The 18,822-nt window shown below is 40.7% G+C and overlaps 1 protein-coding gene across 2 annotated transcripts in view; it reads left to right on the forward strand.

Annotated features, from left to right (window-relative positions):
• The window catches only part of ULK2 (unc-51 like autophagy activating kinase 2), an 83,407-nt gene that overhangs the window by 22,986 nt on the left and 41,599 nt on the right, over positions 1-18,822 (forward strand). For both annotated transcript variants that reach the window (XM_045085446.1, XM_045085447.1), the window contains exons 10-13: positions 1,269-1,351; positions 5,012-5,059; positions 5,388-5,476; positions 10,952-11,123. In XM_045085446.1, the coding sequence (XP_044941381.1) occupies positions 1,269-1,351; positions 5,012-5,059; positions 5,388-5,476; positions 10,952-11,123 (392 nt within the window). The remainder of the gene's footprint in view (positions 1-1,268; positions 1,352-5,011; positions 5,060-5,387; positions 5,477-10,951; positions 11,124-18,822) is intronic.

Genomic DNA, 18,822 nt, shown 5'->3' on the forward strand with positions numbered 1-18,822 from the left:
TACCGGTTTCCAGTCTTGAATCTTTCTTCAGTTGACAGTAATGGGAGAACATTCATTTTAACCAGAAATCTGAAAATTACTGGTGCATCACAGGTGCCTGGATAGTATAAATGTAAAGTATATTTAAAATGTAAAGTATATTTAAAAGGAAAAAAAAACACACACAGAAGTTTTACATGTTCTTGGGGGGAAGGGAGACACAAACAGAACAGATGTGTGTGAACTAGGCAGTCAGTCCCTCCCTCAGTCTTCCCTGCTCTCCAGGATGACATGGGCTGGCTCTGTACCTCCTGTAGATATGTACACGTATATGTTTTGTACAAATTACATCATACTTGGCAAATTGTTCTGCAACTTTTTTTTACTGTACAGTGTATCATAGACACCAGTTAGCGTCAGGATATAGAGAACTACTTCATTCTTTTAAACGGTTCATAGAGTTTCATGGCTAAATGTTTCATATTTTGTTTAATCAGATCCTTGTTTTCATTTTTTGGTTACTCCAAACAGTGTTGAGTGAAGTGTGTGTGTGTGTGTGTGTGTGTGTGTGTGTGTGTTGGTGTACAGTCCTGTGTATTTCTTTAGGATAGACTCCTGGACATGGAATTAGGAGACCACAAGGGATGCTCTCCCAATTAGCTAATGCAGCACCACCACAGAGTGCTTGTTTCCCCACGGTTTCACCAACACGGGATGTTATCACAGCAGGTGCCTCACAAACAGAAGGGGACCAATTGGCTCTTTAATTTGCATTGTTCTCTTTACTAGTAAAGTTGGTGCTTTTTCATTTGTCTCATGTCCTTTTGTAGTTTTTATTCTGTGAATTGCGTGGTCCTATTACTCATTTTTCTATTGGTTTGTCTTTTTCTTAGTGGATTTTAGGAAGCTGTATTATTTCTCACTCAAATTGGAGCTGTGCCTTTTTCCAGACAATGGGAGGTGGCTCTTCTTCTAATAGAGAGTTCTGGCAAATATGAGTGCCAGGCTGATTGTGCTTCTGAAGTGCTTTATGCCTGCACATACTCAGATAATATCAATAAACACAATGCAGGAACCTCCCGAATTGATGCCCTTTCTCAAAGGCAGTTGCTTAGTGTTTTGTTTTCTTTTTCTTCTGGAAGGAATGAGGCTTTACCATGATCTTCTTGGTTTAAGGTGTGTTTGTGAATCTATATATACATATTCACTTACCATCGTGAAGGCGAAAGTCGTGTGTGTTAACCTGTATAGACTCACCACTTAAGAGTCTTTTTCTTCCTTTCCCCCAGTATTCCCAGAGAAACATCACCTTACTTGGCTAATCTCCTCTTGGGTTTGCTTCAGAGAAACCAGAAAGATAGAATGGACTTTGGTAAGTAATCTTTTCAAATTCTGTGTGCGTTCTAATTTGATTTTTGTGTATCCCCCAAAAAGTTATTTTTAAAAAGATACTATAGAGTTTTCAGGAGAAAATTCAAGTCAGTTTCTTTCTCTTCATCTTTTTTCTTTCCTTATTTTGTAAATATTTATTGAGTGCTCGCTATGTTCTAGATACAGGGGGTAGAGTTAATAAAGAAAATCCCTGTCATCACATAGCACATATTCTCGTGCAAGAGAGGCAAACAAAGGGTAAAGTTTAATCAATGCACCATAAAGAAGGTGATAAGTGCTCTGGGAAAGACGAGGGAAGGGAAATGCCCATGGGGGAGGGATTGAAAGTTTAAATTCCATGAAGCCCCTTCTGAGGAAGTGGCCTTTGATTGATGGACAGTGGGATAGTGAGACAGTGGACGGTGTGCTTGTCTGTGGGAAGAGCTTGCCAGGTGGAATGAACAGCCAGTACAAATGCCCAGGGCTGGGAGTGCCGTGTCAGCTGGAGGAACAGTTAGAAGACCAGTTAAAGATGTGGGCTTTTGCTCAAAATGTGTTGGGGAGAGTGTGAGCTCAGGAGTAATAGGATCTGACCCAAGTTTTAGAAAGGATCATTCTGGTTGCTTGTTGCCAACAGACTGTGGAGCGGGGTGGTGAGGACAGGAGCCTGGGGACCAATCTGGGGACTACAGCAGTTACCCCAGTGAGAGATGAAGGGACTCAGGCTGGAATGACAGCCATGGAAGTGGTCGGGGGTCCCTTGAATTCTGCATGTTTTTGGAGGTAGAGACCATAGTATTTACAGATGAATTGGATGTGGGGTGTGAGAGAGAAAAGACTCAAAGATGCCTCCAGGGTGTCTGGCCTGGGTGCCTGAAGGAATGGAGTTGTTTGTTACAGACATGCTTGAGGCTCTGTGGCCAGAGTAGGCTCTGGGGCAAATCAGGGGTTCAGCTTGGATCTGTTAAACTGAAGACACACATTAAACGGAGGGATGCAGATGCCCAAAGGGCATTTGGAGTCCAGAGGAGAGGTCTAGGCTGGGGATGTATTTCGGAGATCTGGGAGGAGGCAAAGGAGGAGAAACACTCCAGAATCCTGGTGGAAAGTCCCTGGCCTCGAAGATGGGGTTTCAGGAGACAGGCAGGGGCCGCTCCGTGGCAGTTTGGTTTTCACGGCAGTGTGAGGGCTATGGAAGAATGGGCTCTGGGTGCTCCGCAAGGCCCGAGTTCAGATTTTTACATTCTGAAGGCGAAAGCTGTATCACTGATATTGAGCCTTTCTTCTTTTTATAATATAATCATTTAAAGCTAAACATTTCTTTTTTTTTTTTTTTAAAGATTTTATTTATTTATTTGACAGAGATCACAAGTAGGCAGAGAGGCAGACAGAGAGGGGGAAGCAGGCTCCCCACTGAGTAGAGAGCCCGATGTGGGGCTCCATCCCAGGACCCTGGGATCATGACCTGAGACAAAGGCAGAGGCTTTAATCCACTGAGCCACCGAGGCGCCCCTAAAGCTAAAAATTTCTAAGTATTTTAACTTTACACAGTCTAGGAATGCTTAATACTATAGGGATTGTCCAGTCTTGGAAGGCTTTGAAAGAACATTTTCCCCTGAAATTGTCTGGGTCTTAGCTCCTCTTTGGGGGCAGTTTTTAAACTTGTTTTTATCAATCTCATGTAAAAGATTGTTCTTTTGGATCTTACTCTTAGCAGTCATATGTAAAAACAGCATGACTTAAATGTCAGACCAGAAAAGCCATAAGACATGTTAGTGAAAATGCTTTTTAAATTAACCTTGGTCTTGACATTTTTAGAAAGAAATAAAAAAGTGTTTGATTTTTCCTGTAGTAATTAGTTGTAATATTAATAGAGATTTGCAAAACCTTAGTCCAGAGTTTTGGTCTCTTCATGTGTGTTATGGAAGTCCATATAGGTTCCTGGATAAGACCAGGGTTTGAATTCTCATCCCTCAGCTTGCTAGCTTTGACGTTGGAGAAGATACATGGCCTTTATGCACTTTATCCTTGTCTGTAAAAGGAAGATAATCCTGTGTGTTAAGTTTGTGAGGATTAAATAAACTGGTATGTGAAGCACTCAGTTTGTTGTCCTAGCAAATGTCATCAGTAGACAATAACTCTGGAAGTTTCCATATAGGGGACAAGGTGAAATAGTCTGAACATGTATTTTCTTAAAGTTTTGTAAAGTTGGAACTAAATTTCAGCAAATGGACTTGGTAAATATTTTTATCTTTTAGGGGGAGAAATTAAATTGAGAGTTGCTCTGTAACCATGAGAAATAGGGGTCAATACTGAAACAATATACTCATCAATAATAGTTTTAAAATACTAGATTATATATTAAGTATTTGTATATTTTCCCTGCCATAGCAATGGATTTGGGATGTGGTTTCAGAGCATTTACATTCAGTTCTTTTCTGTTTCATCCCTATGATGTTCATTGTAAAAATTAGCATTAAAAATCTTATATGTCAAACCAGAATTTATGTATATGTATAGTAATTTTTGTTCCAAAAATTATCTCTGGTAGAAAATATATTTTTTTTCAAAACCCTCCACATTTCTATTCCTTAGCAAGTCTTGCAACTGATATTTACACTGAGTGGCTTTTGGTGATTTATTTCAGTAAGACCCCCAGGGCCCTTCAGAGTGGAAGATAACGCTAGCCTGACCCTGAGTTAAGCTTTTCCTGATCTTGTACCTCCTCATTTAAATCCCATGCTGGTGTCACGCTGCCCTCCTTGCCTGCTCTGTGAGATTTACTAGCATACAGGTCTGGGACAGGAGATTAGCTTTATGGGTTTTTAAAGAATTAATGAAATATTTTAAACACACAGGAAGCTAAAGTAAAATAATGAACGGCCATGTCCTCCTGACTTATTTACCTTTAATTAGCAGACTTATTATGTAGTTTTTTTTTTTTAAGTTTTTTTTTTTTTTAAGACTTTATTTATTTGACAGAGATCACAAGTAGGCAGAGAGGCAGGCAGAGAGAGAGGAGGAAGCAGGCTCCCTGATGAGCAGAAAGCCCGATGCGGGGCTCGATCCCAGGACCCTGAGATCATGACCTGAGCCGAAGGCAGAGGCTTTAACCCACTGAGCCACCCAGGCACCCTATTATGTAGGTTTTATCCTTGGTAGACAGCCAAAGAAATTAAATCAGACTTACAGATTTTTAAAAAAATGTGAAACCAGCTGCAGGAATATCTCTTCTGGGATAGAAGGATGGGATTTATTATATAAATCAGCTACCTGGATTGCCTCTAGGACAGTTAACCCCAGCCATGCTTCCGTATACACTTTGAGGGGCCTGCTCACAGCCCCCTCCCCCCCACAGGAGGACAGGGCAGGTCCCCGAACATGCCTGCTTTCGTGGAGCCTGCCGCATTGGGAATGCGTGTTTGCAAAACTCACAATTATTATTTTAAATTTTTCGTGCTTTAAGATTTATTTATAATCTGATAATTTTTATAGATGATTTATAAAAATCATAGGCTTCTACAGTGGAAGGAGATGGAGTCTACATAAAGAAGTTAATAATAATTATTTATGATCTCAACACTGTTAAATGCATCAACAAGATTAACCCATCTGCTACTCAACCTGAGCTTAAGGGTTGCATTCTCCTTTTTCATTACAGAAGCATTTTTTAGCCATCCTTTTCTTGAACAAGTTCCAGTGAAAAAATGTGAGTACCTTTTTTTTTTTTTTTTCATTTTTGCTTGAAGAGTGAAGGCAGACAGACTTAAAGGAAAAATTAGTATTTTGTGTCACAAATTAATTTTTGATTGTACTTCTCAAGATTTCATTGAGCTTTATTTATTGAATTCCAGTCATTTTTTTTTTCCCAAGTCCTAGTTGAAATATTTGTAGTAATTGCTGCAGGTTTAGTTTTACCCACAGGAGCTGTAATAAGTAGGTAAATGAATCTGGTCAGCACAGCGATGTCGTCTCTTAGACGAGCTGTGTAAGTCTCTGCAGCGCACATCTCTCTTCACCTGTGTTTCTCCCCCCAGCCTGCCCAGTTCCAGTGCCCGTGTATGCTGGCTCCGTCTCTGGGAGCTCCTGTGGCAGCTCTCCATCCTGTCGCTTTGCCTCTCCACCAGTAAGTTTCGGTTTTATTAACTATAATTTCAGAGTGAGTGCTATTGCCTCTGTCCCTAAGGGAGCCTGGGATACATTGTGGATTCCCTTCTGATGTGCAGTGTTTACTAGAACTTACATTCTGACGTGCCCATTCCAGTGCTACTGCTGAGCTTTGGACAGAGAACATTATTGTTGAGTCAGATGGACCTAGATTTGCACTCTGCCCTCTGTAGCTGTGTAAGCTTCAGCAAGAAATGTCACCCCCCGGGCCATTTTCCTCTCAACAGCGAGTATCCTACTCGCAACTTTTGATGCCCCGTTGGTTGGAAAGGATGACAGCTGCAGAGTACCCATCGGAGGCAGGGAGGTAGTAACTTCATTTTCTCCAACTGTCATCGCATCCGTCTGGGTATTTATCGTACGTAGAATTTCCATTGGTGGTGAGTGACCTCGGAGCCACATTCCTCACACTTCAGTTCCCTGAATGCCGGTTCCCAGCCCTTCAGGACTTGCTCCACCCCAGCCGCCTCCCTCCTCTGGGCTTCCCTGGCCATTTTCTCTGTGATTCTCTTTCCTCCAGCCTAAGTGCTTCTTCTAGATCCTGAGAATTTCTGCTCTGTGCTCCCAGGGTTTCACTCTGCCGCCTTCCGACCCTTCCCCCACTCCTTGCTCTGGGCTGTGACCTTGAGGCTTTCCCATCAGCTGAAGTTCCAAGGGCTCTTGTGTCAGCTCTGGTGACTGTTTTCCAGATTAGCCTGGCAGACGTGAATTTCTTGAATTCTGCCGGTGGAGGGTGGGGCAGTCATAAGAGGAAGTGATTGTGTAATTAGTGGGTTCTTCTTAGAGGTTTAAGAACATGGGACTCGGGAGCTTCTGCACCCCATACTTGCCGCATTAGCCAGGTCAAATGACTTAATCTCTTTGAGCCTGTTTCTCCTAGGGAAAGCGAGTGTAATTGACCTATTTCATAGGTTCTTTTAAGTGTAAATGAGCAAAAGCATTTTACTATAATGTCTGGTACACAGTACTCAGTAAGTGGCAACTGCTGTTAGACTATTGTTTTCAAGGAAAACCTAACAGCCCATGGCTAAGGCAGATGCTGAAGAAGCTGATTGCAAACAGACAAAAAAAAAACCCTTTTTGCCTATCCCTCCAGACTTAAACCAAGTTAGAAGAAGCAGATGGGATAATAAGATATTATATTCCCCTAAATTTTTTTTAAAAAGCTAAGAGGGGATAAAAAGTGTTGTGGATTTCCTACTTCAGTCTGGAATATTAGAAAACACTGGATTTGGAGTGACTGGGGAGAAATGTGGAGGAAGTGTACTGGCATGGAGAGACCGTTGGCTTTATCTGGGGTCAGGCCCATCTGGCCTCAGCACTGGCCAGGCCACTGGCTCATGCTTCACCTGGAGCAGCTCAGCTCCAGCGCTGAGCCGGGGCCCCCTCCTCTGTAAGGTAGGCTTCATGAACAGCAGCCTTGGGCGTGCTTGACAAATTGTAGTTATTATTATGAAGTCTATATTTGATGCAGTGTGAGACGTGAAAAGTGAAGTTGATGCTTGAGAAAGGAACCACAGGGAAGAATCTAATTATGAGAAGATGTGGGAGAGAGCAAGAAGAGAGGAGCCTGTTTGTAGGATGACCGAGGAATGAGATAGAGGGGGTCCAGTAGGAGGTTCATTGAATTGGAGATTGCTTTGACTGGCGAGAGCCAGTTGGGGTTTTCTGTTGTGTGGGGCAGCATTGAAGGGGAGAGCACTCGGAGCTCGGCTCAGGCTGCTGGCCAAGAGATGGAGTGCTAAGAGAGGTGAGGACATGCCAGGGGGAGAGAGGAAGCATATTTAGATGCTAGAAACTTTGGTGGGAAAACCATTTTTAGAAGGCTTTTATTAAAAGCTAATGGTTGGGCACCTGGGTGGCTCAGTCCATAAAGCATCTAACTCTTGATCTCAACCCAGGGCTTGGTCTCAGGGTCGTGAGTTCAAGATCCATGTGGGGGTCCACACTGCGTGGAGCCGACTTAAAAAAAAAAAAAAAAAAGGCAAAAGAAAAAAAAAAGGCAGCTTGAAATGAAAATAAAAAGGGATAAAGGACAGCTGAGGAGTAAAAGGAAATCCAGAATGTTTCTGTATAATTTCCAGATAGTGAGAAATGGGATGGTTTAATAGGCCTTGCTTTTAATGTAAACTGCCAAAAATAAGATGGTTTTATGCATGCGTCTCCCCTTTCTTCCTATGGCTGGAGTAGACTCATGTGGAGGGTTGATACACACAGGCATGCACATACAGCATTCTCTTTTTACATTCTCACACAAATACCTAGCTGCTACTTGATTCCAGAGAAATCTTGAAAGGAAAAAAAAATCCAAGTCAGCCTTTTAGTTACAATAGTGGCTATAGGTTAAATGCTGTTTAGATCATGTTTCTTGGTTTCATAACATTTATTAAACACCTAGTCTGTGTAAGGTTCTGGTTGATACTAATGAATGAAACGACTAGGTCCCTTACATTAAGGAGCTTTGAATTTAGTTGTGTGGGGACGAGGTAGATAAAGCAACCACTGTTGGAAGCTTATGTGTGTGTCTCATTATTGCCTGTGGGAACATGAATGGGGAGCATGAAATCAGAGCAAGAACTCAGGAAGGCTGCTCAGGGGAGGGCATTGAGCTGACTTTTGAAGAAAGACCTAGTAAGGTGAATTAGTAAAAGAATGGTATTATAGGCAGAAGAATTCTTATTCATGAAGTTCCGGAAGCATGATGCCCTGAAGGAACCCTAGAGCCTCTCTCGGCCCACTTAAATTTGTTAAAATTAAGTGAAATTTAACATTTTGTTCCTTAGGCTAGCCACATTTCAAGTGTTCAATAGCTGTCTGTGGCTAGTGGGTCGCCAGCACACCGTGCGCTCAGATGTAGACTGTCTCCATCATTGCTAGAAGTTCTGTGGACGAGGCTCCTCGGAGCAGTCCAGACTGGGGGACACAGAGTACTGGTGGCATGCGGAGGGGCAGGTGCAGCTAGAGAGGCAGAGGTCTGCTGTCTCTTGATGGGATTTGGCTGTGGGAGCCTTCAGAGTGCTTTTAGGTGGAGGTGTGCTGTAAGCCGCCGCAGGGTGGAGAGAGCAATAGAGAGTAGAGTGGTCGCTCTGTTAGAGCACGGAGAACCCACAGACTATTGCACCTTTCTTGTTTTGTTTTTTCTTTTTCCAAGAACGAGGGCCTGAGCTGCAGGGAAGGTGGGGGCCAGGTAAGAGAAAGGTAGAGTTCACCAAGCTTGGAGCTGCTTGAACGGGAGACCGAATGGATGGATCATGGTAAAGTCACTCGAGCAGGGAGTGCGGGGAGCAACGCTTTGGACCAGGAAGGTAGTGAGTTAGTCCAGTGCTCACTGGAGAGATCTAGGCCGCAGAGGTGAGGGGGTACTTGGAGGGTGAGAGTGCTCGCTGCGATGCGGATAAAAATGTGAGGAGTGCGGGCCATGATGAGCACTGGGTGTTCCATGTAACCAGTGATGCACACCGCATCAGACGCTAATTACGTACGGTGCAGTGGCTAACTGAACAGAATTTTTAAAAAATGTGAGGCGTAGAGGGTCCAGAGTGGCACCTTGGGGAACTCCACACTCCATCCCTCTCCTTTAAGGGATGGAAGAGAAGCAGGCACCCACAGAATAGACTAAGAAGTGGGAGGAGAAGCCGGTTCACTGAACGAAGGGGTTGATCATCGAGTGGTCTGCAGCACGGGTGAAGCAGAGCACGGGTAACACGAAGTGTCAGGGGGAAGCCTGGCCAGCCTGGTGAAGACCGCGTGACTGCACAGGAGAAGGCAGAAAGGGGGTTATGGTGGGTTGAGCGATACGTAGGAGGTGAGGAACTTGTGTCAGTGAAGATTGATAATTTCTAGAGACATCGTTAAAAAGTAAAGAAGTGAGAGAAGACGGTGATTAAAAGGACTGCAGGGATTTGAGGTGTGAGAAAATGGAATGTGTTTATGCACAGAGGGGAAGAAAACCAGAGGAAAGGGAGAGGGTGAGACCGTAAGGGGCAGAGGGAGCTAGTCCAGGTCTCTGAGGAGGTGTAGGGGACCGGACTTAGAGCACAGGGTGGAGAGACCAGCAGGGAGAAGATCTCTTCCACTCAGATGCTGTGGCTGCAGATGGTTTGACAAAGGCATGGAAGAGCTTGAGAAAGGGCCTGCCTAAACCACTGGAAAGAAATTGTGGAGTTAGATGCTTGGAATCACATCTCAGCTTGAGCACTTTTTAGCTGTGTGATCTTGGGCAATTTTCCTAAACTTCTGAGCTGTCTGTCTGTATCCATGTATGACATGGGTTTCAGAACAGGACTGGGGTTAGGTAAGACATGGAAAGCACCCAGCGGTGTCTAGTCCATGGTAGACGGTTGGTCATGTTAGTCTTTCCATTGTCCCTTCCCTTTATTACCTAGACACACAAGGTCTCTTTAAAAAGTGATGAGGGGATTGTATGTCATGTGTGTCACACACACACACACACACACACACACACACACACACGAGAGGAGATCTGATACAGATTTCATTGCACAGTGACATTCGAAGGAGCCCTAGCAGTGAATTGGGTGTTTAGGACATGGGTTTAAGATCAAAGGGCATTGTGTAGTATTTTTCCTTTTCTTAACTAGAAACGAAGGTTAAACAAGGTCATAGAGGACTTAACATAATAAATTAGGAAGTTCATTGTTTCAGAAAACCATTGTGTAACCAAGACATTTAATTAGAGGTGTCACTTGAGTCCTTGAACTAGGCAAATGCCACAGGACATACAACTGCTTACATCTGTGTATTTGCTTGTATACCTTTTATATGCTTTCCTTTCCTTCCTGTCCTATCTCCTGCAAACCCACTCCTCCCCCTAACAAAAGAAGAACAAAAGGAATGTACCCACAGCCTGTAAGGTTTTCCAGATCTTGCTTTCTGTGAGCAAACATAAATCTCTAGGCTTGAATGTAGTTATCCTTATCGATCTATTTACTTTTTTGCATAACGTGGTCTCTTGCTTTCCTGTTTATAATGTTTTCTTCACTGGAGGTTTAAAACTTTTTAAAATGTGTGCAGGATGTTGTTAGTCTAAAGTCCCTGGACATAGTGTTTCAGTCATCGAGTGAATAGTTTTTGAGTACCTGCTTTGCTAGGCCAAGAGCCAAAACGGGGCATGTTGAGATGATGAAAACACACCTCAGAAATTTCAGGAGAGGGAGACATGTACGTGATAAGTGGTATGATATATTTTTAAGTATCATTTTTGGAAAAAAATGATAGAAGTCTTTATATGAAGACACTTTAAACTGTGCTTTTCTAAGGGAAAGATTTTCCAAAGAGATTTCTTTTTTCCAAAATTTTAAGATGGAGTTAACTTTATGCCCACTTTTATGAAGACAGCATTCCTTAGTCTAATGGCTATTCTGACGTGCATTTTATTACTAGGCCAGTTTTAATTTTATGTTGTTAATTTTAGTCCCTTCCAGATATGCAGCATATTCAGGAAGAAAACTTATCCTCCCCACCATTGGGTCCTCCCAACTATCTACAAGTGTCCAAAGATTCTGCCAGTACTAGTAGCAAGAACTCTTCTTGTGACACGGATGACTTTGTTTTGGTTCCACACAACATCTCGTCAGACCACTCATGTGAGAATCTTTTCTACTTGTACACATTATATTTCTTAATTTACTAGACTAGCATTTATTTTTAACCTTTATATCATGCTCTCTCGTGCAGGGCACCTTTTCAAAGGGGCACTTTATTTAGTTGTGTGAATTCCCAGAACTATATACCTACCATTCTAAAATCGGCTCAGTCATCTTCCATGAAGCAGTAACTTTGGATTCTGAAGGTAGATGAGAAGTTTGCAGGAAATGATCTCAAATTCTGTTTGTATCCACACAGAAAGAAATAGGAAAGTCAGCAGAATTAAAGGAAGACCTCTGTTGCAAAAACCACCTTAAGAGTCAAGGGAATTTAAAACCAGTCTGGATGCCGTTCAGAAGAGACTGGCATGAGGTCAGGAATGAGTTTCACAAATATATGGGGAGAATTTTTATAAAGGAAGCAAAATCCAAGTTGACTAAATACGGTCAGGGCTCTGAGGAGCAGTAAAGGGCACCAGAAAACCTACAAAAAAGAAGTTAGAGAAAACCATCAAGAAAGAAGGATCTGTGGTTTGGTGGTAAAGGAACGGGATCAGAAAAACTAGAAATTGGCTTCCTTCGATAATTGAATAGTATCAAGTTGACCATATGCAGGTTGGAGAAATTCATGTCCAGAGGTCTGTGTAGTAGTTTGTCAGATACCAATGGCACAGCTGCTACTGTTAGGCATCATGCCAGGTGTGAAGGCCGTCATCCCCAGAGCATGCGCTTTGGGGATGTATCCACTGGGGAAGGGGGAGCAGGGACAAGGCTGCAGGAGAAGGTGGGGCGGTTCACCATCGGTGCTCCGACAGCTGGGAGTTCCCTGTAAAAATCCAACATACGGTGGTTTTCTTCTATTTTAAAAAAGGAATTAAGACTTTAAAAATTATGCAGTATTTCAAGCAGGAAATAATACAGCAGATACGCAAATCCACCCCCATTCTAATTTTATTTATGTCAGTGTTTAGCCATGTTGTTTTAGATGTCTTTTCTTAAGGATAAAAAATGCTGTATAGGTACAGCCAAAGTCCTTTTCCTTGTTCCACTCTTGCTAGAGGTTAATTCTTACTGTAGTTTTTTTTTATACTTCCGCATATCCTGTATCTATAAATGACGTACAGTGTTCTTGTGTCTTTACAGTTTTAAGTAAATGGTATAAGGAACGTTTCTATAGCTTGGTTTTTTATTCATGTTTTTGTTACATTCCTAGATACATATCTAGATATGCATGCAGTTTATTTTAATATCTGAAATTTACAGTATAACTATATTTTATAATACAACTCAACCACATGTTTTTTTTTTGCTGAGGTTGACCTGGGTAATTTCTATCTTTTCACTGTTCAAAGTATATTGTAACAGATGTCCTTGTATCAGAGTTTCTTCCACATGGATGCTCTAGAAATTTTCAACTTCAGATCTATAAAATATTAGTACAGACAAGTTGTAGGCAATCAGTAGTTTGTGCCATGCTGCCCCAATGGAATAATGGTGACTTCTAAAGAATTTTTTTTCATCATTAAATCTTTAACTTTACCTGGAATTCACTTTTGTAGATGGAATAAGGTAGGGATCTTAGTATTGAACATTCTGTCCTTTCTCTGTTGATAGACTGGATTTGTCCTGTTAGGTTTTTATAAAGAATTGGGTTTGTTTTAAGGTGTTCTATTCTGTTGGTCTATTTGTCTGTATTATAATCATTTTTAAATTTGTGTGTGTGTGTGTGTGTGTGTGTGTGTGTATGTGTGTGTGTGTGTGGCGGTGTGGGGTGATGGTAGAGAGCATTTTAGTATTCTTTGGAATCACCCTGGTTACTCCTGACCACTTTTATCCCCATGTAGTCTAATTTCAGCTTGACAAATCCTACAAAAAAACATTTGGCAATTTTGATGTGAATTTGATTGGTTGATTTTGTAAGACCTATACAGGAACAGTTAATGATCTTTACAATATTAAATTGCCAAATCAAGAAAATGTGTTTCTCACAAAATCATAGGTAATCATAGGGGAAGAGAAGGAAAAACGAAATAAAAACAGAGAGGGAGGCAAACCATAAGAGACTCTTAACTCTAGGCAACAAACTGAGGGCTCCTGGAGGGGAGATGGGTGGGTGGGTGGGGTAATTGGGTGACGGGCATTAAAGAAGGGACTTGATAGAATGAGCACTACGTCTTTTAGTCATCTGATAAACCACTAAATTTTCCCCCTGAAACTAGTAATACACTATACATGAACTAACTCAAATTTAAATAATAAAAAAAAGAGTATGCGTTTCTCTACTTATCTAGGTTTCCTTAATGTGTTTTGATAGATATTTCTATTTTCCTACATAAAGGACATTCACATCTTTTGTCTTATTCTAGTTACCTTTGTTTTTTTTCCCTTGTGTAAATACTGTATTTGGTGATTTTTTTTTTCCAAAACCACTCCTGTCAAGGTCTCTGTGCTTCCAAATCTCAGGTTATTTCTCAGTCTTCAGCTTTTTGATATATTTACAGCATTTGTTATAGTTGGCCAAACCCTTTTTAAAATTTTATATTTTTAATTTTTTAAAAAAATATTTTTTTGTTTATTTGTAAGAGAAAAAGAGAGTGAGAGCATAAGCAGTGGGGGAGAGGCAGGCAGAGGGAGAAGTGGCTCCTTGCCAAGCAAAGAGCCCAGTGCAGAACTGGATTCCGGGACCCTGGGATCACAACCTGAGCCAAAGGCAGGTGTCCACACACCCTTCTCTTTATTAAAAATTTGTTATTGTAAAATACATCATGCTTATATTTTAAAAACATTTTATTTATTTAGAGAGAGTAAGAGCAAGTGGAGGGAGAGAGAGGGAATCCCAAGGACACTTTGCACTGAGCCCAACATGGGGCTCGATTTCATGACCGAGATCATGATCCAAGCTGAAATCAAGAGTTGGACACTCAACCGATCAAGCCACCCAGGTGCCCCAAAGATTTTATTTTTTTTTAGAGCAGTTTTAGGTTTATAACCAAACTGAGAGGAAGGTACAAGTTTCCACATATCCCTTGCCTCCCCGTTCTCAGCATCACTCACCAGAACAGTACATGTGTTGCTGAGGATAAACCTACATTGACACATCACAGTCACCCAAAGTCCATAGTCTACTTAGAATTCATTCCTGATGTTGAACATTCTGTGGGTTGGGGGGAAGGTATAATGACATTTATCCATTATTATAATATACAAGGCATTTTTAAAAAAGATTTTATTTATTTATTTGACAGACAGAGATTACAAGTAGGCAGAGAGGCAGTCAGAGAGAGGAGGAAGCAGGCTCCCTGCTGAGCAGGGAGCCCGATGTGGAGCTCGATCCCAGGACCCTGGGATCATGACCTGAGCTGAAGACAGAGGCTTTAACCCACTAAACCACCCAGGCACCCCAATATACAAAGCATTTTTACTGCCCTAAAAATCCTCTGTGCTCCCCACCTGTCCCTCGGAAACTACTGGTATTTTTTATTGTCTCTACATTTCTGTACACAGTTTGTCCATTTACCTATTGAAGGACACTTTGCTTCCAAGTTTTAACAATTAAGAATAAAGCTACTATAAACATCTGTGTGCAGGTTTTTGTGTGGACATAGTTTGCAGCTCCTTTGGATAAATACCAAGGAGCATGACTGCTGGCTGGTATGGTAAGAGAATGTTTAGTTTTGTAAGAAAACACCAAACTCTTCCAAGTGGTTGTACCATTTTGCATCCCCACCAACAATGAGTGGAGTTCCTGTTGCTCCACATCCTCACCAGCATTTGGTGATGTCAGTGCTCTGCGATGAGCTGTTCTGGTAGATGTGCAGTTGAGTCTCGTTTTTATTTGCATTTCTCTGATGACATCTGATGTTCAGCATTTTTCATGTGCTTATTCACCATTGTATAACTTCTTTGATGAGGAGTCTGTTAAGATCTTTGGCCCATTTTTCAATTGGGTTGTTTGTTATCTTGTTGAGCTTTAAGAGTTCTCTGTATATTTGGGATAACAGTCCTTTATCAGATGTGTCTTTTGCAAATATCTTTGTTCAGTCTGTAGCTTATATTCCATTTTCTTGATATGGTCTTTCACAGAGCAGTTGTTTTTAATTTCAGTAAGTTCATCACTAATGATTAATTCAAACATTAAATAAATTTCTTTCACGGATTGCATGTTTGGTGTTGGTATCACAATACCCAGGGTCCTCTAGGTTATGTTGTCTTCTACAATATTTGCTATTTTTTTCTTTTATATTTAGGTCTGTGGCCCATTTTGAGTTAACTTTTTTTTTTTTTTAAGATATTATTTATTTATTTGACAGAGACACAGTGAGAGAGGGAACACAAGTAGGGGGAGTAGGAGAGGGAGAAGCAGGCTTCCCGTGGAGCAGGGAACCCAATGCAGGGCTTAGTCCCAGGACCTTGGGATCATGACCTGAGCCAAAGGCAGACGCTTAACAACTAAGCCACCCAGGTGCCCCTTGAGTTAATTTTTTTGAAAGGTCTGTATCTAGATGCATTTTGTTATTGTTGTTGTTCTGTGGATGTCTACTTATTATAGCATTATTTTTTAAAGACTGTGTTTGCTCCATTGTATTGTCTTTGCTCCTCTGTCATAGATCAGTTGACTAAATTTTTGAAGGTCTCTTTCTGGTCTCCCTATTCTGTCCCATTGATCTATTTGTTTGTTCTTTTGCCAGTATAACACTGTCTTGATTACTGTAGTTTTTTTTTTTTTAAAGATTTTATTTATTTATTTGACAGACAGAGATCACAAGTAGGCAGAGAGGCAGGCAGAGAGACAGAGAGAGAGAGAGAGAGAGAGGGAAGCAGGCTTCCTGCGGAGCAGGGAGCCTGATGCGGGGCTCGATCCCAGGACCCTGAGATCATGACCCGAGCCGAAGGCAGCAGCCCAAACCACTGAGCCACCCAGGCGCCCCATTGATTACTGTAGTTTTATAGTGAGTCTTGAAGTTGGGTAGTGTCAGTCCCTTGTCCTTCTCCTTCAATGTTCTGTTGGCTGTTGTGGGTCCTTTGCCTTTCCATTTAACCTTTAGATTAGTTTGTTGATATCCATAAAATGACTTGCTGGGATTGTCATTGGGATTGTAGTGAATCTATAGATCAAGTTGGGAAGAACTGGCATGTTGACAATATTTAGTCTTCCTATCCAAAAACATAGAGTATCTTTCCATTTATGTGTTCTTTGATTTCATTCATCAGAGTTTTGTAGTTTTCCTCATACAGGTCTTATATGACTTTTGTTAGACTTATACCTAAATATTTCATTTTGGCGGGTCCTGATATAAATGGTGTTGTTTTTTAATTTCAAATTTTAGTTGTTTATTATTGAGATATAGGAGAACAATTTAATTTTTAAATATTAACCTTGCATTCTGCAACCTTGCTTTAGTCACTTATTAGTTCCAGGAGGTTTTTTGATCAATTCTTTTGGATTTTTTTTACATAGGTAATCATGTTATCTTCGAACAATAGTTTCATGTTTACCTTTCCAAGCTGCATACCTTTCATTTCCTTTTAACTTACTGTATTAGCAAGGACTTCAAGAGCTGTGTTGAAAAGAAGTGGCGAGTGAAATAGGACTTCCTTCAGATTATGAAACTGTAATAACCACAGCCAATAGAAAAATCAATGGAAGAAAAAGAAAGAGAGAAGACATCCTTATATTTTTACCCAATCTTGATGGAAAAGCTTGGAGTTTCTCACCCTTTAGTATGGTGTTAGCGGTAGCTTTTTGTAGATATTCTTTATCAAGTTGAGACAGTTCCCCTCCATTCCTAGTTAACTGTGAGATTTTATCATGAATGGTGGTTGGATTTGTCAAATTCTTTTTCTGTGATGTTCTGTCTATTAATGGGATAGATCGCATTAATTTTAGAATGTCGAACCAGCCTTGCATACCTGGGATAAATCCCATTTGGTCATGGCATATAATTCTTTTTATACATTGCTGAATTCAGTTTGCTAATATTTTGTTGGAGATTTTTGCATCTGTGTTCATGAGAAATACTGGTCTGTAGTCTTCTTGTAATGTCTTTTTCTGGTGTTGGCATAAGGGTAATTATGGCCTCATAGAATGAATTAGGAAATATTCTCTCTGCTTCTATCCTTAGAAAGAGATTGAAAATAGATACTTGGTATAGTTTCTTCCTTTAATGTTTGATAGAATTCACCAGAGAACTCATCTGGGCCTCATGCTTTCTGTTTTAGAAGGCTATTAATTACTGATTCAATGTCTTTAATATATAAAGACCTATATTCAAATTGCCTATTTTTTCCTGAGTAAATTTTGGCAGATGTGTCTTTCACAGAATTGGTCTACTTCATCTATGGTGTCAAATTTGTAGGCATAGAGTTGTTCATAGTATTCCTTTATTATCCTTTTCAATGAGATCCCTACTGGTGTCTCTTCTTTCATTTGTAGTATTAGTAATTTGTATCCCCCTTTCTGGTTTGTTTTTTTTTTTTTTCCCCATCTTTTGTTAACCTGGCTAGAAGCTTATTGATTGTTGTGTTTTCAAATTCATTTAGTTCAAAATCTTTAAAAATTTCTCTTGAGATTTCTTCTTCTGCCAATTTGTTATTCAGAAGTATGTTTTCAGTCTCCCTGTAGTTGGGGATTTTTCAGTTACCTTTCTGTTACTGATTTCTGGTTTAATTTCATTATAGTCTACAAGCAGAAGCTGATTTCTATTCTTTAAAAATATTTTTTTGGTTGTTTTGTTTTGTTTGTTTTTAAAAAAGATCTTATTTATTTATTTGAGAAGGAGCACAAGCAGGGAAAGGGGCAGAGGGAGAAGCATACTCCTTTCTGGCAGTGAGCTTGATGCATGGCTCTGAGTTGAAGGCAGACGTTTAACTGACTGAGCCACCCAGGCACACCTCTTTTAATTTTGTTAGGATGTGTTTTATGGCCCAGAATGTAGTCTATCTTGGCAAATGTTCCATGTGAGTTTGAGAAAAATGTGTATCCTGCTGTTGTTGGATGAAGCTGTCTGTAGATGTCAATTATATCTTGGTGATTAATGGTGTTATTGAGTTCAACTGTGTCCTTACTGGTTTTCTGCCTGCTGGATCTGTCCATTTTTGAGGGATAGGTGTTGAAGTCTCCAGCCACATTAGTGGTTTCACCTGTTTCTACTTGTAAGTTTTACCTTGTATAGTTTGACACCTTGTATAGTTTGACGCGTTGTTAGGGGCATGCATAATGTTAAGGAAGAATTGCTTTGTCTTCTTGGAGAATTTATATTTATGTAAATATAAATATGTCATTACATAAGGCCCTTCTTTATCCCTAACTTTTCTTTCTTTTTTTTTTTTTTTTAAAGATTTTTATTTATTTATTTATTTGTCAGAGAGAGAGAGCAAGGACAGGCAGACAGAGTGGCAGGCAGAGTCAGAGGGAGAAGCAGGCTCCCTGCGGAGCAAGGAGCCCGATGTGGGACTTGATCCCAGGACGCTGGGATCATGACCTGAGCTGAAGGCAGCCGCTTAACCAACTGAGCCACCCAGGCGTCCCTATCCCTAACTTTTCTTAAACTGATGTCTGCTGTGTCTGAAATTAATATAGCTATTCCAGCCTTCTTTTGATTAATGTAAGCATGTTAGTGTTAGCATGGTCTGTTTTTCTCCATCTGTTTACTTTTAATCTGTATGTCTTTATATTCAAAGTAATTTTCTAATACACAAC

Source organism: Mustela putorius, unplaced genomic scaffold (genome assembly GCF_011764305.1).
Source record: "Mustela putorius furo isolate JIRA1106 unplaced genomic scaffold, ASM1176430v1.1 tig00000867_pilon_pilon_pilon, whole genome shotgun sequence".
In the NCBI taxonomy this organism is placed as follows: domain Eukaryota; kingdom Metazoa; phylum Chordata; class Mammalia; order Carnivora; family Mustelidae; genus Mustela; species Mustela putorius.